Raw genomic sequence first — 21,234 nt, 5'->3', positions numbered from 1 at the left:
AGCATTTTATGTAACTAAAAAAACAGTCTTTCTGCAATTTTCTTTCTTCAGAAAGACAGCAGATGCAAAAAAAATTGTTTCAGTAGGTAACAGTCTGGTTTTGATACAGACTTGTAAAAATTAAGTGGCTAGAGTGTACTTAATTCTCTGTTCATATTTTGTATATAGTATTAATATCTGGGCTCCTGGGAACCTGCTAATTTTAAGTCTTGTCAAGCTGCATAGTTTCAGGGTCTCATTTATGCTTCCAGATTGCTTTACCCTCACTGGGGGCTTTCCAGACTGCAGCACTCATGCAAGAGAGACTTGGTAAAGGGAAAGCAAAACTGTCAAACTCAGAGTCTGAGCAATTACACTAGTAATGATATTCAACACAAAAGGTAATCTTGTGATATGAGATATGAGAAATATGCTGTTGATAACTTGTATGACATGATAATGGCATCATGCACACACCCCCAGTTTCACAACAGCATTGTCTCACTGTTTCTGTTAGGGTAGTCAGTCTCAAAAAGCAGGAATGACTATATAGAATGGTAACGGCGCAGTGACAAAATGCAATACACAAGGAACTAGATTGCTATGTTGACCCAATTTCTGCTCTTGGCTATGTCCCTGGTTGTCTGTATGACTTCCAGTGCATTTGTTTAACTGTTTGTACTGTTGTTTCCCCAGCCTTGTATCACTTAAGCATGAACTTTCATAGCTGATAGTGGAGCTTCATGCTAGTGGTTCCATTCAAAAACTGTTGTAATAATTTAAGAAACAAGCAAATGAAAAACAAACAAAAAAACCAGTTCTCTGCCATGGACAGACTTGATTGAAAACTTGTTTTCTCTTGAATAGTTTTGAAAGTACTTTCTGTGGTAGTAGATTTAAATGGTGTTTACCAAATGCATTGAGATGTATTTTACCTGAAAGATTACTGGCTCTGGAAGATCAGCTTACACCAGAGTTGTTAATTTCTCATCCCTTTCTGTTATCAACCCGTTCTAGAAATGTATGTGTTCATTAAAGTGAGCTTGGAGATCTGACTGGTTTCTGTCTGAGTTTTTTTAAATTACTGTAACACTTCTTTGAGAAGAACAGAGACTAGTTGGACAAAAAGCAAAAATTTCTGTCTCCAAGAGGACAACAGTATGGGGTTGCTGAATTAGTTTACCTGTTAATAAAACATGGAAATTCTACTGTTACCTGCTCAAGTTGGAAGGCATGAAGAACTGTTAAGTGGCCAGAGTAGGAAGGGGGGCTAAAGCATTTTTAACGAGTTGTTTTTTTTATTTTGAGTGCATCCCCACTAGAGAGCAGCAAAAACCTGCATTCCTAGAAGCTTTGCTATTCAGCTGATTACGCATTGTTTTCCCCTCTTATCAAAGGGGGAGAGTAGCTTCAGAAGGAAGTAGTGATTTATTTGTGCCGAGGAAATCATTCTGTTGTGTGTGACAGTAAACTGTGCCTTGGAAGGAGACGAGAAGATAGCGGCATCAAACCAGAACAAAAGTGTAAATTGTATCAAATTGCACTAAGTGGAAATTCTGTAGCAAAAGAGAGGTGGGAGCAAAGTGAATGAGGAAGATGGGGCACAAAATGCTTTATTTAGTCATGGTTGGAACAGTGTGTTTCTACAGCTTCACAAGACCAGGAAGATGAATAAGTGTAACAAGGTCAACCCAAACGTAATTTTTCACTTCAAATAACTTGGCCTCTGCACAGTACCTCAATGTAAATATATCTCACTGAATATCTGTGTCTTGCTGTAGGCATTCAGATTCATGTGCAGTTGTGATGAGCCCCAATTACTGTTTAAATAGAAAAAAAAAAGTCATGGATGAAACAAGGGAAATAAAGGTGTACTCATTTAAAAAGTTGAAAGAAAGTGTGTGTAAATATTTTAGGAATTTTAAAAATGGTTTAAATAGATTAAGAAATAATTTGTTCGGGTGTAAATTACCAAAGGCACAGCAACAGGAAAATAAATGTTAAATGTTCTTGTAGTTAAACACTGGATAATAAGACTTTCCTTACTTCACTGATGAGGCAGGGAGAGACGTGAGTGGGAAATTGCATCTTCAAAAGATGCGCTGTTAGGATTTACATTCCTGAATGCCAGTTCTCATTTCATCTACCTTCTAATCGTTTTTTTCAATAACCTTCATAGTAAAAAAATAATTTTGTAATCCTATTTGTAGGGTTTTTTCCTCCCTTTTTCTGACTTCTCTGTGTGCTGGTGAATCTCTCTGAAACAGGGTTATCTTTCTATAATGGATCCTAAGAATTTTATCAAATCTTTTCAGTAACAGTAGAAGATTTGCAATGATTTGGTTTGATTCAAAATCTTGGGGGAAGGGGTGTTTTAAGAGAATGTTTCTCAGAAGTCAAACTTTGAGATGACATGCGTATATGTATTTGAGATCAGATTGCTGTTTATTTAAATCCATGATAGAGAGGGGTGTATAATCCAAGGCAATTCATGTAGTTATATTAAACTCGTGAATTTAAGTGAAATGTCAAATTTCAGATTTTGAGAACCTTTTGTTTGCCACCTGTTAATCCTCCTCCTTTTGGTGTGAGTTTTGTATGTAGCTTTGAAAGAGACTTTTTTATGGCTCAGGACATTTTTTGGTCTTTGATCATAAATGTTTAAGATTTTAAATTTGTCAAAGTTTCTGTGCTTTAATGTTTCTGTGTGCACATACACAAGTTCTAGGCCAGCTTTTGCTCTTCACAGTTGAACAAGTGGACTCAGGGTGTATTGATACTTTCATTGTTGCCACTGCACCATTTTCTGCATGTCTTTGGTGCTGTAAATGCAGGAAGGAGTGGAGAAAGAAATTAGAAGTAGTAGTCTTCCTTCTCCAAGAACTTCTGCAATGTAAAGAATGAAACCTGATCATCTTACGGGTGATTAGCCTGTCATTCTTGTTTCCCTCCCCATGCCTTCTCCTTTACTACTGCAATTGATAGCTTTAGTAAATCACCACCTTGAGTAATGTAAGACAGTGTTTTCCTGTGGCTTCATAAGTAACAAGTCTAAACCACATTCTGCTTCTGCGAAAGGGTCATGCAGGGTTTGGTTTTTAATGAAGATTAAGCTGTTTTTTTCCCTTTTGGCATAAAATGGAAACCATCAAGTAATGCATAACATAATAATCTTGGGTAACCAACACCATCCTTGTTTGTCACTTACTAAAGCTATACCTGTGGTTATTGTCAAAAAAAAATGGCAGTATTTGTATTTGGTTTGAAAATAGCAGACTTGCATGCTCTAGGTGATACAATGTTTTAAAAGTCTAGATCTTTCGTAGGAGGAGCTGTAGTGGTGGTGCTTTACCTGGAGGAACGCCTAGGATTTTAGCCTTTGACTTTTAATACATTATTGTGTAAGGAGGGATGACTTAAGCTCTAAATTTGACTTTCTTCTGCTCATCTCCCAGTTTTTTTGTCCTACTAAAAAGCCTTGTAGTGTAGTTTTTTTAGTGTTGCAGTTCTGTGTCTGTATAACCAAAAAGGCCTCCTAGCATTTTGAATTTGTATTTCTTTAGTCATTCGAATTGTTACAACTCAGAACATGTACCAATACTGACATTAATGTTTTTTTCTCAATATAGAATTGGAGTGTTACTGCCAGCTATGTACAAAAGACAACTTTACGTGTGTGACAGATGGAGTATGTTTTGCCTCAGTAACACGAACTGCAGACAAAATAATGCGCAATAGCATGTGTATAGCAGAAATTGATCTGATTCCTCGAGACAGGCCGTTTGTTTGTTCCCCCTCCACCAGAGATGGAGTCCATACTGTGTCTCATTGCTGTAACACACCTCTCTGCAATAAAGTAGAACTTCCAATTCCAACACCAGGTGAGGGGGGTTGGGATTTTTGCTTTTTTTGTTTGATTGATTGATTTTGTTGGTTTTTTGGTTTTTGGGGTTTTTTTATTTCAAACAAAATTCTGTAAGAGTGGAAGTTGTAGGTAAATTTGAAGGCCTAAAGTACACCTTAGATTCTGCAAAGACAATTTCATTATATTAGAACAAGAGTTGTAATCTTCTGGATAGGGATGTTAGGGACAGTTTTGAAGACTTAAATGAAAAGTGTAAGTAAGTACTTTTGTCCTTTGTAGTAGTTACGTTGATTCTTGAAAAAGTTACTGTGCAAAAGTTTTAACAAATACATTGAAACAATTTGAATATCGCTGTAGGATACTGGAAGTTTGATAGTGTAAAAGGAAATGAATGGGTTTACCATTTTCTTTTATTTTAACTCTCAGGCCCTACTCCAGGAAAACCAGCTTCTAACCTAGGACCTGTGGAACTGGCTGCTGTTATTGCTGGACCTGTCTGCTTTGTCTGCATTTCACTGATGTTGATTCTATATCTTTGTCATAATCGTACTGTAATTCATCATCGTGTGCCAAGTGAAGAAGACCCTTCATTGGATCGTCCCTTTATATCAGAAGGAACTACTTTAAAGGATTTAATTTATGATATGACAACTTCAGGCTCTGGGTCAGGTAATGTGATGCTTCTAGTAGTAATTACTCAGTGCTTAAGAGCCTTGTAAGACATTATTTTTTTTTAATATTGTCAAATCTACTTAAACTTATAATTAACTGGAGAAAATACTAGAAAAGCAACTTCCATGTACATTCAGCCAACATCAGTGAAGATTCAATGTATGGAAATAAGTGAAATAAAAGAAACACTGAATTGTTGCTGCCATTCCTTATCCTTCTCAGAGTAGCCTGATATATATAAATTATATAATGCAGGGAATATCACAGTCATCTATTGTAAATGTTTTGTGTCCTATAAGGCTGTCATTTACCTTTTTGTTCTGTGCAGCCTATCTAAACTACCATCTTCTGTGGTTTTTAGATAATTTTGTCAAGGGTATTTTTTAGCTTTAAATTGAAGCTTAATTTATAGATGTAGCTATTGGTGTATGAAAATATTCTGAGGTCTGAGTTAATATTTCAGCCAGTTCTTTCCTTACAGAAGATATTTTTCAGTTGCAAATAGCCATTTCTGTGTATAGAATGGACGCAGTATGCAGACCAGGTCTGATGAATGTCTATCTCTTGATTTCATGCTTTTTGTTTTAATTCTGACTTGAAGAGGTGTTGCTTTGGAAAGATGAGGCATTGGTCTGTTCACTGCATACAGTCACTGCTATTGTAACTCTCACCATTAACTGCTTGTAGGATTATGGTGGTCTGTGTCATAAAAATGTAGTTTAATAGGTGTTAGGCGATGATGTGCTAGGTAAATCATTACATAAATTAATTGATCTCTGGTCCATGTTAAGGAGAGAGACATCAAATTTTTTACCAGCCTTCTACTATATAAAAAGTTTAAATAATTTAATACTGAAAATTATTCCTATACCTTGCAAACGTGTGTTGAAACATCCATGCCCTTTCAGAACACTTTCTGCAAAGAAATACTGGTGTTAGATTGTCAACTGCTGAATCCTTTATTTTCCCAGAACTGGAAAAAATTAAAACAACAAAACCCAAGCATCTAGGTTGTGTTTCTTTCCCAAGGGCAGTAACTGGTAAAACTGTTTAGAGTCTATTGCTTTGTCAAATGAAATTAATGTAACTTGCCGAACATGATTAAAATCTAGATCAAAAATTCATATTTAGTCATATCCTCCCTAAAGAAGGTGAGCTTGCACTAGGGTGTGTAGGTTTCAGGTGAGAAAGCTTTTGTGTGTCCAAATAAGATTTGATCCTCATAAGGGTAAGTTGTTCTCCGGTTAGAACTGGAGTTTTAGTAATTTGTGTTTATCTCAATTTTCTCATTTACTAACAGGAGTAACTAAGTCAAATAATGAAAGTGATTAATAGAACTTCCAATATATTGGGCTAGAGCTTGATAAATGCACATTCTGGACTTAGGCCTCCAGTTATGTTTGTTTTTAGGAGGGGTATGCAGAAGTCAGAGATATAGATAATATGGAGGAGTCAGAGATTTAAGTATCTTGGAATGTGTAAAGATTTGCTATATATGATTGTTACACTATTAGAAGTGTAAAACTCTCTACTTAATGTCTGCAGATCTAGACTTTTCCTAAGGAAGGCTGAAAAAATTCTAATAAAAATTCAAACTTAGTTGTCAAATGGTCTTTTCATTCATTATCAGGAATATTCTTTCATTTTTCTTCTGGCCTTCTACATGTGGTGCTTCTGAACCTCTCTTTATGTCTGAAAACTCTGGAAGTACTCCTTCAAAATAAGCTCTTGAAAAGCAGAGAATCCAAGTTAGAAGAAACTTATGATTCTTCCCCTGGAGCAAATGGCTAGAAACTACTGACTCTTCCCTTGGCTATTTGCAAATTACTCTTTAAGTAAGAGGAGCATGCTAGGGAATTGCTAAACTTTCACAACTGAATTCAGAGCACTTAGGCTTGTCTACACTCCCAGAGCACCTGACCTACAGTACCTATGGTATTTGAACACTGGCGACTGGTGAGTGCATCCAAGGAACAAAACCAACAGATATGGTTGAATTTGGCTTATCCCTAAGGAAGCCTCTTCACTAATTTCCTTTTATGCTTGAAAGGCTGTAAAACAAGCCTGAATGTTTCCTTAAAAGGGATCTTTTAGCTTCAGCTGCAGTGAGTTCCATGTTGTTGAGCTGTTTGTAAGACAAGTATTAGCCTTATTTAGTGTTCTCTACTTCACTTGGATTATGAGAGTGAAATAGGAGATGCTTCAGGTACTTACTTTCTGTACTGTTGGCAGTGTATTTGCAATGACTTGTGTCACTTTGTCTCAAAATTAGTCAGTCAATGACTATACAAATTTACAGTACCCTAGCACCTGAATTGATAATTTTTGTGTGTTCTGAAGTATGCCTGCAGCATTTGAATCTCATTGAAGTGTGTATTTTATTCCAGACTTTGGGTATGGCACATTTAAAGTTGAGAAGACTGTACCTTTCTGGAATAAGCTGGGGGTACAGAAAAGGGTCTCCAAAGGGAGAAAAGTCAAGAGCTGTGAGTTAAAACAGTGCTTAACCCTGTCAGAAATGGAACTGTGTTAAAGGGATGGTGTTGGGACGAGAGGTTGCAAAAACACAATGGAAATGTACAGCACAGGCAAAATAATCCAGACCCAAGAGGCACAGCTAAGGAAGTGTTTAGTTTGGTGACCCAAAGGCCATGTTCTGCTCTTAAACTCATGCTGAGGGACCAGAAGAGCTCATAGTAAAATAGAAAGGATTCTACCAATTTTGTTAATTCAGTATTCTCTGGTGAGAACTGTATAAAACAGAGAAATAATCAAAACTCTAAAAATGAGCTTCCTATTCAGACCAAAAGGGAGTAGGATTCATTTACTGCAATGGTGAGTAGTAAGCTGCTATTAATTACTCGGTCTTGACTTACGTTAGTGTTGCTATGTTGTTCCATGACAAACAAGACCTGAAACAAGGAGATACTCCATGAAAGGAATTAATGAAACATCTAAAATAGATCCTTCTGGTGAAGCTACAGCTTCTAAGAGAAGGATTTCAAAGTCTCTTGGAGCTGAGAATGATTTTCAGATCATGATGCAAATCTCTAAATATCAACTACATATTGTATAGACAGATGGGGACGCCCATCTGTTACTGTCTTAACTCACAAATGACGAAGTCACTTAGTTACAAGGGTGTAGGAAGAATTGCCTACAATGGGGGAGAAGCTTTGGATTGTATTGGTAGGCGACTTCCAGCAGGAACTTAAGCTATTTAGAAATCCAAAGGGTCACAGAAATCAATGCAAAGTTGAATCAATTGAAGTGAATGTAAAGCTCCTTAAAAGCTATTTTGCAATTCATACAAGCTTGAAGGGAATGAGATTTTTCATTGCAATTCATGGAATTTTTTTTTTTTATTACTCATCAGAGGAAGTAGTCTGGGCAGAGACTTGTGAACAAGAACAAAATTTTAGCAGCTGCTTTTGTTGCTCTAGAACTTAATTCCTGAATTACCCGTTTTAGTTACAAACTCCTTATGCGTTGGAAAGTCACTAAACTAATCAGAGTATGCTTAAGATATGGAAGAAAAAATGAACTTTCTTCTTATGTTAGACTTTAAGAAGGCTTGAGGATACTTTATGGTATATGAAAACAATGATGAAGGTTTCAGGAATAAATCGGATGACCATGGCTAAATACAAGGTGTTAAACACTGAGCTGCTGCTGAATTTAATATGGGCTCAAATTTTCTTATTCTCCTGATCGGCAAAATGGCTGTCATCTTTCTTCATGCACAGTTAAAAGAAGGTGTAGCCAAGAACTTGGAGTACAGCTGTGCCCAATGTGTTTGTGAAAGGCTGAGGCTGTAGCTGTCTCCTGTGAGATGCTTTTCAGGCAGTTTGGTTTACAGTACAGCAGTTGCTCAAGTTCCCGGTGACACAGGGCTGTGTTTCTTCTATAGCAAAATGAGGAAATTGCTCAGTTGCAACAGAAAGTAATGAATTGCTGTGAATGCAAGATAAGTATGGATTCCAATCTTCTGGGTGCAGCAGTAGTAAGAGAAAGGTCGGTTTCAGACAAACAGAAGCAAGTTGAATCTTGTAAATATTGTAAATATAAATATTGGAGTAAGTGGATAGATCACAGTAGGGTTTTTATCCTACAGTGGCATCTTAATGTGATGAATGGGAGTTTGTAATATGAAATTGAAATGCTTTCTGTCTAGAAGGTTTAGAGCTTAGTATATGTGTAGCAGTTAGTTGATATCCTTGGACATATATTTTAAACAAGGAGAGAGATCTATAGAAAGTGCAGCAAGTTGAGAGCAGTGGATCTGAAAGTGAGAATGTACAAACAGTATTCTCATACAACTGTATGGCCTATCACCCATTTCAGGTACACAAAATACACAAAATGTATTTCGCATTTGCCTATAGATTTTACAGTAGTGCATAAATTCTAAGGAAGAAACTCTCTCACCAATGAAGTCAAATTTTACCTTTTCAGGGTTGAGTTTGGTCCTGTGGTTGTTCTAATCTGGCCTCTTCTGCATTTCAGAAGTCTGTCCATAAAGAATGCAGGTTAGGCTTCATGGCAGAGCCTCTATAGTTTGGGCATGCAGCACAATTCCCCTGAGGACTATTACAGCAGAAGTTTTAACTTTCTCAGGAGAAATTATTACAGCACCTGACAATGATTAAATTGATGGTATGGTGTACATTTTTTTTTTCCTTCTTGTCTTCATGTAGGTATGTTGTCAGCATAGACCATGCAGAAAATTCCTGTAAGGCTAGCATTTTTGAGGAGCTCTTCTGAACACTGCAGTGTTTTAATTTCCTCTTCTCAGACTGAGACATGAGCATGGCAACGCTGCCAACCAGATCAGGTGTCCTTCTAGTGCTGTTGTTAGCGAAGAATGTCCAGAGGTGGACAAGAATTAGTTATTTGAGCTATTAATGGGATTTATTTTCTATAATATAAGGAAATGCAGGTGTTCTATCAGCTACTGGAACAATGGTTATAGAGTAATAGATTGCTTTGTAAAATGTTTGGTTTAAGTGAAATAATCCTATACCAAAAGAGCTTATTGTAAGCAGATAACCTGGCTGATGGTCTCATCCTGCAGTGTAGTATCAGTGTGGAATCCAATGAGAAGCCCTGCAGTTACAACAGGAAAGATTGAAAATAAACAAAACCCCAGCCTGTTTGAGGGATGCCAGTGCTGCTTGTATAAAATTACTGAAGTGTATTAGGAGGTGCTCTGTGTTGAAAGCATGTAAGTGTTTTAAAGGTGTAAAACCTTCATGAATGTAAACATTTTTCTCAATTATAATTACAGTGAGGTGAACAAGAATGGCCTGTAAAATGGGAAGCTTGCATTACAAGGATGTTTTCCTATTTTACAGTGACTCGGGGTTACTAAGAAGCTATCAGCACACTTGGTATGAGTGTGGATTTTCAGCAGTCGGTGTTGCTGATAAGTGTGGTTTAACTTTAACGTAGAAATGGACTATCTAGTGATTAATCTAGTAAATTAATCAGTAGCAAAAGTGCTCTTAAACTGCTTTGCTAAGGGCAGATCTTTTTTTCCAAAAATAAAGAAAAAAACCCAACAACCAAACCCCAAACAAACAAGCAACCAAAAACCCCCCTAAACCTGGTCCTGACTGCCTCATCATTGCTTCTTTTTTTCATTTAAATAGGATTTTATGGATCAGCAAGTGAACATTGTTAACTGAAAGGAAGTGTGTGTTGTGCTTTTAACTACTGTAGAGGTAGTTTGTGGCATATCCTTGAGTACTTGTTATGCTGGCTCTTTAAGGGTGAAGGCAGAATCTTGCCTATGTGCTTGCCAGCAGTTCTCAACAAGAAGTTAAAATCTTAGAGAGTAGGTGCATTCTAAGACGAATACCCAAACAGAAATAGAATCTCATATTCAGTATTTGGGGGGATAAGTGCTAGTTCTCTAGAGTGATATTTAAGGTTAACGTAAAATCTTCTTTTTAGGTTTACCTTTACTTGTGCAAAGAACAATTGCAAGAACTATAGTACTTCAAGAAAGCATTGGTAAGGGTCGCTTTGGAGAAGTCTGGCGAGGGAAGTGGAGAGGAGAAGAAGTTGCTGTGAAGATCTTCTCTTCAAGAGAGGAACGCTCATGGTTTCGAGAAGCAGAAATTTATCAGACAGTTATGCTACGCCATGAAAACATTCTTGGATTTATAGCTGCAGACAACAAAGGTTGGTGACACTATGAAGTAATTTTGCTGATTCTGCACCTGGTCAGAAGAGACAGTACATGAAGGGGAAAAACAGTTGTGAGGACTTAAGAGTAGCAAAAAATTTGTTTTAACTGGAGTGGTTCAGGGTTTGGCACACTTTTCATGGGTTTAATGAAGGAAAAAGTACATTGTCTTTTTTTTCCTGAAGAACATGCTTTGTTTAAATTTGTTTAAAATGCTTTGGTATCAAAATGGAGTTGCCTTATCCTGTGAGCCCACATATCTGCTGAATACTGGTACCTGTCATTACCTCATAGCCCAATAATATAGATGTGTGGGACTGAAAGAGATCATGTCTAATCCTCTTGTCCAGATACAAAGTAGGAGGTAGAAGATTTATTCTTAAGGCTGAGGTATGAAAAGTTATTCTTTTAGCAGTCCAGTTAGAAAATAAATTGGAAAAATGGAATTAATTATATGTTCCTAGTAGTAAAAAACTATACCTGCTTCCTGAAACTCTCCTGATAAGCCTTTAATTATCCACTAAGAGGAACCATTTTTTCAACTTGATTTGTTGTGATTTCAGTCAGATTAAAGTTTCTTGGATTTTCCTGCAGTTCAATTAAAGATGCGAGCATCTGACAAAACCAAAACAAGTTTTGGATTTCTTTCATTAAGGGGAGCTAAGATGTTAAGATGCTGGTTTTTTTGAGTTATTGTCGTCTGAAATTGCACGTTTTACCACAAATGGCCTTTGACATATTTGTGAAGAAAGCGTTTACAGAAAATTCTGTCACATTAGGGAGGAGTCAATGATTCACACACGCGCTGTATTTTTAAAGGGCTCTCAGTTTTGTGGGAAATTCCGGAATGGTTTTAGTGAGGTTCAAGTACATGTGTAAATAAAGTTCTTTTTAATTACCATTAGATTAATTTCAAGCTTCTGTATCTATATAAATCTGTAAAATTGGAACTGAATCCAAGAGATTGTGCAGAACACTTCTCCAGGAAAGGGTTGTCTACAGTTAACTTGCTCCTAACAGATGTTTGTGCAACTTGTTATTCTCCAAGACCTTGCAGATCAACACCATACCAAGCAGCTTTTTCCTGCAGCTTATTATGCTTACCATTAGAAACTGTCTTATTTCCATGCCTAAAACTGTATTTGATATTACTAGCACCTGCAAGAGCTTGAGTTTTCTTTGGCTGGCCTAAGGGAGTATCTGGAGCCTGGGTTTAAAATTAGATCAGCTGCATTAAAGCCATAAATGAAGAGCCATCTCTGCAGAAGCTTTAGCTTCTATTTCTTGCTTAAAAGCATAAAGGATATATTGCAATAGCTTAGTTGTAACTTTTAACAAAATTCATCTCTGGTTAAGTATACCAGTGTCTCATTTTGCCTGAAACCTCCTGGTAGTTTGTCCCAAAAATACACTTGACTACTGTGCAGAGGAGGTATGAGGAATTGGGTGGGTTTTTAAAATAATTTCTTAATTGCTGGTTTGTGTTGCAGATGCTATAGCATTTGACTTGGTCATCTATAGTTTCCTTGTAACAAAATATAATGTGATATGAATTTTTTTCTGGTTTTTCTGTTAATATGCTTTACATACAAAGAAGAAATCCTTAACTGATAGGTCATGGCATTATTTGAGGTTTTAGGCTTTCAGGGCAAGGCTCTTCTACTTTATTGAGAACTAATTGGTGTCTGGTTTTTGAAAAATAGATAAAAATGTGTTTTGAAAATGCCACTATTCTTGACTATGTTCTCTAACATAGTATTGCTGTCTGAGCAGAAGTAGAAATCTGTACTGTTATTTTTAACCCATCAATACAGAATTGATTCATAGTATAACCCTCTGCATTCTCTCAGTGAGAAAATCTGTACACACCATTCGCTCTCTGGGCTAAGAATTCAGTCCTGAATATTGAAGGAGGTTAATACTTCAATTCTTATTTAGAATACTTCAGGCTACCTGTATCCCATTAAACAGGAGAACAAAAGGGACCATTAGGGGGGTAGTTCTCCCAGTTTAGCAGGTACGCTATCATGGTACTCTGAAAGGAGCAGTTGTTTCACCACAGGCTTTAGAGACCAATGGCTTAAGAACACCTATGAATAGTCTTTTATTGTAGATGCTGGTGCTAACTGATAAATGTTTGTGTGGTGCCAGGTGCAAGATTATGTATTCATTCACAGCAATAATATCTGTGGAGGATTTGTATCTATTTCTCCATAGGGCTGACTTTTGAATGCATTCAGGAGTTACTACAGCCTAGCTGGAATGCACAAAGTCATTAGACTGCAAGAATCTGTGTGTCTGAGGTATTGCAAAGATGACTGCAGAGATATAGGAGTACTAGTAATTTTAAAACTGGAAAAGGACTAGTACAAGAGCTGTAGAACCAAGGCGCGCTGCAGTTCTTGCTGCTGAATTAGGTCTTTGCTCTTACTGCAACTGCAGTTTTTCACAACTGCTGAGGAGCATCTGGCTGGCCATTTAGTGTAAAATTGGCGGAAGGGGTTCCTTTGGGTAGGAGGGTGTGTGTTTAGATTAGGGTTTGTGACTGAACTGCTGTCTTCACTCCTTTTTCTGCTATGCTGTTTAGTTCATGTGCCTTAATGGCACGTTCTTCTTTTCTACTTCCCCAGAACTGTATCATGTTCAGAAAGCTATAGGAGCTGATCCAATCTATCTGCTTTCCACCCTGTAATCTACTGGGAAAGAGGTGCTGCAGTTATGGCACCTGGAGGGCTGAGAAGTGATGAACGATTTTAACTGCAGTTGTGATCTGGCTGACAAGCACTTTTGTGTTCTGGGTAGCTCTTTGCATAGTGACAAAGTATGTGCTAACTTCCAAATACTGCTAGGTCAGGGAAGTTTCTTTCAGGGCCATGTGTCTTGTTTTGAACCATCTAAACACACAGTTTGTTTTGTTCTTTCTAACCCAGATACTTGAAGGTAAAGTGTATCAGGGACTACTTATCTCTACTATTCTAGTAGCAAAAGAGTAGTGTCAGCAACCTTGGTTTACAGTACTAAAGGTTTCTCTGCATTAGCTGGCTATAATTATAACTGCCTGTAGGCAAATTCAATAAGGTGAAGTCTTGCACTGCACACTTCCAGATAACTTTATGCACTAAAATACCATGACTTCTCCATTCCTTCCCCTTAACTGAAAGGTGCGCTTCCCTAGATGATTGGTTCCGTCAGAATACCTTTCATGGTAAGTAGATCCCCAAGAGTGACGTTAAACAATATGCTGCAAAGAAATGAGCAGAATTCCTGCCTCTTAAGAAGTAATATTTCAGCCATTTATTCTTTTTGAAGCTCTGGCTTTAGCCTGAGAAGAAGGAATCTGCACAGCTCAAGTGCTTTTCATCATTTAATCAGATGATTGTGTCAATGTGATAGTCGAGCTGTTTTGCTAACGAGACACCAGTCATGCTCCAGTCACTGACAAAACTGCCATCTCCCTAAATATCTAAGAGATTTCTAGTTGTAGATCCCATCTGAATCTGATCTTTTCACTGCTTCTTCCTGCTGTTTTTTTATAATGTTATGTTATCTGCATGCCAAAAAAGGCTAAATCTGTTTTGAAACATTTACTACATGACACCACAGAAAACATTTTTGTTTTTCTAGTGCTGATGTGAAAAAAAACCCAACATTTTTCACAAGTAATTTCACTCAATTGAATTTTATTTGAAACTTGATTATATATTTGATATAGCAATTGTATATTCCTTTCCTCAAGAATCAGCTCTACCAAGACAGATCTTGCTTGAATGTCACTAATGTTTTTCCCAAACTGTGATCAGTCTCCTGACAACAAATCTGAAAGCTTCTTTACTCAGAATTTCAATTTTTTTTTTTAAGTCAAAAAAGGAAAACCTTTTACTTCTGAGTGATTTTGACAGTATAAAATACTTTCAGGCCTCTTGAAATAGGTGAAATAAACATAATTAATCTCTTAAATATATTTCCAATAACACATGTAAATTTTTTGTAATTTTTTTTAACATTCTGAAATTGTTTGAGGTTCTTGATCATTGTGTGTATGAAAACTAAATTAGATTACCTTATCATGGAAAGCTGGGCTGCTGTATGTAATTACTATTGAGTGTAATTACTTTTTCCTACAGGATAATGCAAATCCTGTGATTGAAAGCTTCATGGCAGATGCTGTTTACTGTGCAGCCAAAAATACTCAGGGTCAGGTTAATTATTACTTGGTAATAATTAACTACTGTCAACAGAATAAGAAGACTTAAGTTTATCGTAACATGTTCTGCTTAGAGTGCTAAACAAATGTATAGCTTGTCAAATACAGCAAGGCAAGGAAAACATAGGTCCATTCTGATAGCTGGACACTGGACCTATTGCTGCATTTCAGCTTGTCTGTAATTACTATTATTCATGTAGGTTTGGATGTAGTACTGTCCCTTCTTAAAATCTGGTGGAAGGGCCACAAATACAGCATATAGTACAAAAGAATCATTGTTCTTCTCAGAGTGGATGGTAAGCCCAGCTTATATTTCTTCTTTGGATGGAAGGTAAAGCTTGAATATTAAAACTTGCTGGTAATAAATAAGATAAAACTGAATAGAAGGGTCTGTAATCAGCAGCATATTCCCCTCTTGGGAGGGAACGTAGCATTAAGAGTGGAGGATCTTTATGCAAAGGCACCATAGTCTTGAATCAAACCTGTGAAAGCTTGAATCAAATCAATTCTTCAGAAGCTGACATCTTTTACAGAGCTGTTTAAACACAATAGGTCTGGTAGACTAATTAGTTTAATTTCCCTCCTTACAGCTAGGTGTCTAGTATAGACACCTGCTGAGGTATCTCACTCCTAAGAAACAGGAGAAGAAATCAAGTACAGGACCAAGCAATGAGTGTGTATGGTGTTAGTGCCCGGGAGAGGATTATTTCAAGCAATGTAGGGTCATAACTGATGAAGCAGTAGAATAAAAATGAGTGAAGAAAATATTCTAAAGTGATAAGATTAGTTTACTTAGAACTTTTGCAGCTCTTTGGAGCTCTTTGACTATGTGTATTTAAGAGTGTCTTTTCTGTGCCTGTGAACTCATACCTGTTTCTAATGGTTCTGCAAGACTGGTTTAGTGAAGCCAATACTGTTGGATTGACTCTTCAGAGACCATAATTCACTTTGGAAAAAGTCACATGTAATACTATGCTGAGTTCTGTGAGTTTGTGCTTGGATATTGCAAAGTAGCAAGAGATGCAGCAGTTCTAACTAGAAAACTGAAGATATTTTAGAAAAAAATGTTTAATTTCCTTATTCCTTTTTAAAAAAACAAAACTTAGGTGTCCCTTCTGTGGACATAAAAGACTCTCCCTGCAGCAGTAGTAGCTTTTTACAGGTCTTTTACAGGTTGGAGTATGTGACTGAGTTGTTTTTTTGGTTTTTTGCTTGTTTTTGTTTTGGTCTGGGTTTTTTGTTTTTGTTTGGTTTTATGGTGCATTTTTATGGCGCATTTTTTTGTTAGGTTGGTTTGTTTGGGGGATTGTTTGTTTTTGTTTGTTTTGGTTTTTTGTTGTTTTGGTTTTTTTCTTTGGTTGGTTTGGGACTTTTTTGCCTGTTTAATCAACTTAGTTGAGACTGTTCTGTAAATGTAGCAAGCCAGAGTTCTCTTTCCATTATGGAATTGTTTGAATGTAGATTAGTCTTCTTCCTACTCTGAAGTATTTGGAAGCTTTTTAATTTTGGGGTTTATTTTATTTTTAGATTATTTTTTAATGGCATCACTGACTTCCTTAGAAACATTCAAATAGAAGGGAGGCTTGCAAGTTTTCCCTCCCCCCCCACCAAAGTGTTTAGTTAAAGATAAGCACAAGTGTTTCTATAAAGGTAGTTTCTGTCAATCTGTAGAGCAGGTGTTTTGTGCTTCTGGCTCTTCTGGACAAGTCTGTTCTTTGGAAAGTAAAAAATTTTTAGTATGTTTATGATAGGAGTAAGTTCTGAACTTTCTTCCCTTTTTCATGTTCTTCATATTTAATTCTTGAGCAATCTTTAGAGACTATCACATAATGAGACATCTTTTTAACTTGTGCTGTGTTCTCACTTGTTCTGAGAGAGTAGGGGCTATATAATTCAGGGTAGGAGTCCAACTGATATCTTTTATGGGATAACTACTCTTCTAAAGAGATGAAAGAGTCTTCTTTAAAAGTAGCTGGCTATAAAAATACTTTCCAAGTCTGCCACAGGAGAATTGCTTTTATAACACAAAATTAGAAAACCTATTTGGTGGCAGGATTGTTCTTTCCTGGGTATATTTCTACTTCGAAGGTAAAAAATACTTTTGCTTCCCTCTTGATTTGAATTCCTTTGATAGTCTTCTTTGTGTGGCTTAAACTTAAAGGTATTTTGTGTCCACTGCTTTAACAATGTGAACAATTAAGCTCTTACATGTCATTTGTATGCCTTGGAATATCTACAGATGTATTGTGGCCTGTCTTGTTTGTCATAGCTCAGTCAAAAGTCATACAGCAAACTGATTTCCTCAGTGTTTTTTCCTTTCTTTACCCTTGTGCCTCCTGGAAACCTCAATTTTGGCCAGCAATTTAGAGGTCATAAGAGGTGGGATTTAACTTTGTGTCTGATTGCTGCTTGTAAGCTTCTACTCCAGGAGGAAAAATCCACTGTGGAAATTGTCTCCCAGGCTGAGTGCAGATAGGTTATGGGAAGACTGAAGGAGTCAGGAAGTAAAGCTTGAAACACTTTTTTTTTTTTTTTTTATGGTTAGCCTGGACAGTATTGTGGTACAGTGCTAGTGACAGGATAAATTTTGTATCGTTCATTCAGCACTGTTCCCTGTGCCCCCTCTCCAGCAGAAAACTTAGGGAAAGGCAAGGCCTGGCTAATACCCTGAATACTGCACCCTGAATATTCACCTCAGAATTATAGTGACATCAGTTTTCTATGGTTTGTGTTTTAGTTTAAATAAAAGATTACTCACTAGGCTTTTCAGAAAGTCTCCCATGGTATTACCAGCCCTTGCAGAGGCATTTAAATGTTACAGGGATAGAAGTAAAGATGTAAGAGTCTAATTTACAGAGGTTACTTGCAGAACATAATTTGTACTTCATAAGCATTGTATAAAAGTGGAATATATTGTTTATTTATGCTTTGTGTGTGTATGTGTGGTATTCATGCCAGTTTTATTTTGCAGACAATGGTACATGGACTCAGCTGTGGTTAGTGTCAGACTATCATGAGCATGGATCACTCTTTGATTACCTGAACAGGTATACAGTAACGGTGGAAGGAATGATAAAATTAGCTTTGTCCACTGCCAGTGGTCTTGCTCATCTGCACATGGAAATTGTTGGCACACAAGGTAATCTTACAATTATTCCACTTGTCATGTGGTTGGATTTTTAGGTTTTTTTTAATGACACATAAGTAGCTTGTTCTACCACGTGATGATTTCTGAGTTAATAGAACCGCTTAATTTGACAGGCTTTTTGCCTTCCTTTCTCTGGTATTGTGATGTAACAATCCTTCCTACAAAACACCTGTTAAAAGGCACGAAGTAAGGGTGCAGGTAGCATCTTCTTAACTTTGAGTTGAGACAAGGTTTGAGTAGGATGTTTGCGCAATAAATACTGGCGGGAAGAGGGAAAGGAGCAATAGAGTGGTGTAATGTAGTAAACATGAAATGCACTTTCCTAAACAGCCAGACAATCTACAATGAATGATTTCAGAAGGTACCCTGCTGCATATAAATTGTCAGAACTGGAAGGAATTCTGTAACTTCAAACAAAATTTTGCACCAGGCTTAGAACAAAAGCAAGTTGGTTTGGAGGGGTTTTTTTTTTTCAGATATGTTACTTTTATTTTTTTCCCTTACAGGCAAACCAGCAATTGCTCACAGAGATTTAAAATCAAAAAATATATTGGTGAAAAAGAATGGAACATGCTGCATTGCAGACCTGGGATTGGCAGTTAGGCATGATTCAGCTACAGACACAATTGACATTGCTCCAAACCACAGAGTGGGAACAAAAAGGTAAAATCATTTATGTGACGTGCCAGGCAACTTTTATAATAAAATGCTTTGTTTTTTCTGGTCCCATATAAATTTGTGTTGATAGAAATATAAGCAGCAGGAAAATGTAATGGCAGATAGAGTTCTTAGGCACTTCCTTGCCAGCTGGTATTTCAGTTAGATGGCAGGCACTTAAAAAGCACGTTGAATGTTGGCATGTGTAAAATGTTGAAAACTTGCTAAGTATTGTAGGGCACAAGTATGTGTTAGAACAATTAAGAGACTTCATGCCTGATGATTATTTAGAGTCTTCAGTGCTCTTTCTTTCTTCTTCTTGCCATGTGTTGCGTGGAAATGTTACTTGCAGCCCAGTCAGGAAAGTAAGACAGGATATTGATAGTGACAGTAAAATGCTGTGTTTTTCAATGTGAAGCCTGTGTGGTAGAACACACAAGGTGCAGAGTTGTGGACGCGAGCTTTCTTGGAATCACATTTTTGAGAGAAATGCAAGAACTTAAAACAGTCATCTTCGTCATCTAATGCATAAAAAGAATCTTAAGTGGATGAGTCAATATAGTCTCTCTTAAAAGCTTTTTCTGAATTTGGAAATACAGGTTTTTCTTGCCCTCAGAAGAATTCAGAGCTGTTTAACTCAGCAAAAGTGCAATAAAACTTACTGTCAGTAATTTATCATTGGTGAGCCTTCAGGCAATAATAACTGGAAGTTATAAATAAATTTCCCTTAGTAATCCATGCAGCTATACAGCATACAAAGATAGTAGCACTAACAGTGAACCTCAGCAACCATTTTGGATGTGGGCAACTTTTCATTCTTCTGATGCCTGTAGGTTCAGTGCTGTGTCAAACTGGAGTTTGGACACTGCTCATGGAGAAGCATGTGAGAGCCAAGCCTATATGGCTTAGCAGTGTTGGAGAAAATTGTGTTGATGTTGTCCAGTCTCCAGTTTATATATCAAAAATTTTTTTAGATATTCCTTTAGTAAGCGATACTGGGGGGTGGGGGTAGATCGCGGTTTTACAGTGAATTAGGATTCCCCTTGAGCTGTGTCTTTTTGGAAAGAAAAAAACCCCTAAACATTATTTTAAGGCTCAGTTAACCAAAGCTTTTAGAACATGTACTGAAAATTTGTTTTACTGACACATATCGCTGAAGTTACTTTGTTCTAAAGCTGTGCTGTACTAGCCCTTTGCCAATTTTAAAAATACTACACAAATGGTCAGATAAGATTTATTTTCTGAACTACTCCTAGACTATAAGGTACTGGGTATTATTCCTTCTCAAAGTCTCCAGTAAACAGCAGGCTTTCTTGGGAATTTGTCGTTGCAAATTTAGCTGGGGGCAGGGCGCATGCCACGTGTGATTTTTGAATTTTACTACACCTACGTGCAAAGAAAAACAATGTACAAACCAGTTACTTTCTTTAGTCTAGTCATTGGAGAAAGCATCCTTTCAGCTGTGTTTGCAGATCCCACTTACCAGATCTTTTCTTGCACAGGCATTATTAAATTCCTTATTCATCTGCCTTATGCTTCTTCACAAGGGTAAAGCTGTAGCAACTCTTGCTTGCTGCAGTGGGCAGCAGGAGTGCTAAATCTGTTTCCCCTTTTAAAGACATTAGTCATTTCTACCCCTCTGAAAATTGCACATTCTTGTAAAAGGCTTAGACCCTTCTTCTCCCTCTTGTGCATTCTTAGGTAAGTAACTCTGCACCTCTGATTAATTTTTCATAGTACAGTTCAAGTCTTACCTCTTCAATGACAGTTTTAACTCCCATTGATTGCCACTGCAGGTACCTCTTCTGCACATGGAAAATCCGTGTACAAGTTCAGGGAGATTTGAAAAAGTCTATATTTTTCTAATGATGGTTGTAAAAATGTATGTCTAGGGAGCAAGCAAACTTACTCTTGTGTGAGTGATCAAGGTGTTGAGTCAAACTGATGATCCCTCTTTCTGACTGAATTTTCTGACTTTATTTCTTTTCTGTTCAGAGGCTTAGCTTTACCAGAGGGTGTGAACTGTGTGCTTTCACAGCTCAGCCTGCAACATAAAGCAGGGAACATGAGCTTTAAACTGAGAAGGAAATAGAATCCCTCTCTCACTCCCTGAGGCAAGTAAAAAAACCCTCATTCTCTTTCTATTTATTTTTAGAAGTGTGGCCCAGCTGTTACTTTTGATAGTTCAAATAGGTTGTGTTTTAAAAGAAGTTTGGCAGCAAATTCTTGCCATAGGTGCTTCTCTGAAGTTTACCTAAACAAAATATGGGGAAAACTCTACCTGGTAGAGTATAGGCTTGATGAAGGGAGATGCCACACAACATGTTGTGTATGGGTCTGTTTGATGACACCAAGCTCCGTATATGTTGTACAAGAAATTTAGACTACTAATACTGAACTTTTGGACTAAAAGAGATGGGAGAAAGAGGTCAGCAGGCACCCAAAGTTTGGCAAAACCATGCTCAACATACTTGGTACACTTCTTTGTAGACTTATCCTTTTGTTCTTGGATGATATTG

The 21,234-nt window shown here is 37.1% G+C and overlaps 1 protein-coding gene across 1 annotated transcript in view; it reads left to right on the top strand.

Annotated features, from left to right (window-relative positions):
- Window positions 1–21,234, top strand: part of TGFBR1 (transforming growth factor beta receptor 1) — a 34,957-nt gene that overhangs the window by 3,509 nt on the left and 10,214 nt on the right. The window contains exons 2-6 of the mRNA XM_039548946.1: window positions 3,609–3,860; window positions 4,271–4,513; window positions 10,472–10,702; window positions 17,882–18,049; window positions 18,565–18,721. Coding sequence (XP_039404880.1) covers window positions 3,609–3,860; window positions 4,271–4,513; window positions 10,472–10,702; window positions 17,882–18,049; window positions 18,565–18,721 — 1,051 coding nt within the window. The remainder of the gene's footprint in view (window positions 1–3,608; window positions 3,861–4,270; window positions 4,514–10,471; window positions 10,703–17,881; window positions 18,050–18,564; window positions 18,722–21,234) is intronic.

This window comes from Corvus cornix, chromosome 2 (assembly GCF_000738735.6).
Source record: "Corvus cornix cornix isolate S_Up_H32 chromosome 2, ASM73873v5, whole genome shotgun sequence".
In the NCBI taxonomy this organism is placed as follows: domain Eukaryota; kingdom Metazoa; phylum Chordata; class Aves; order Passeriformes; family Corvidae; genus Corvus; species Corvus cornix.
Note: the sequence above shows the minus strand (reverse complement) of the source record. Positions and strands in the feature narration are given on the sequence as shown.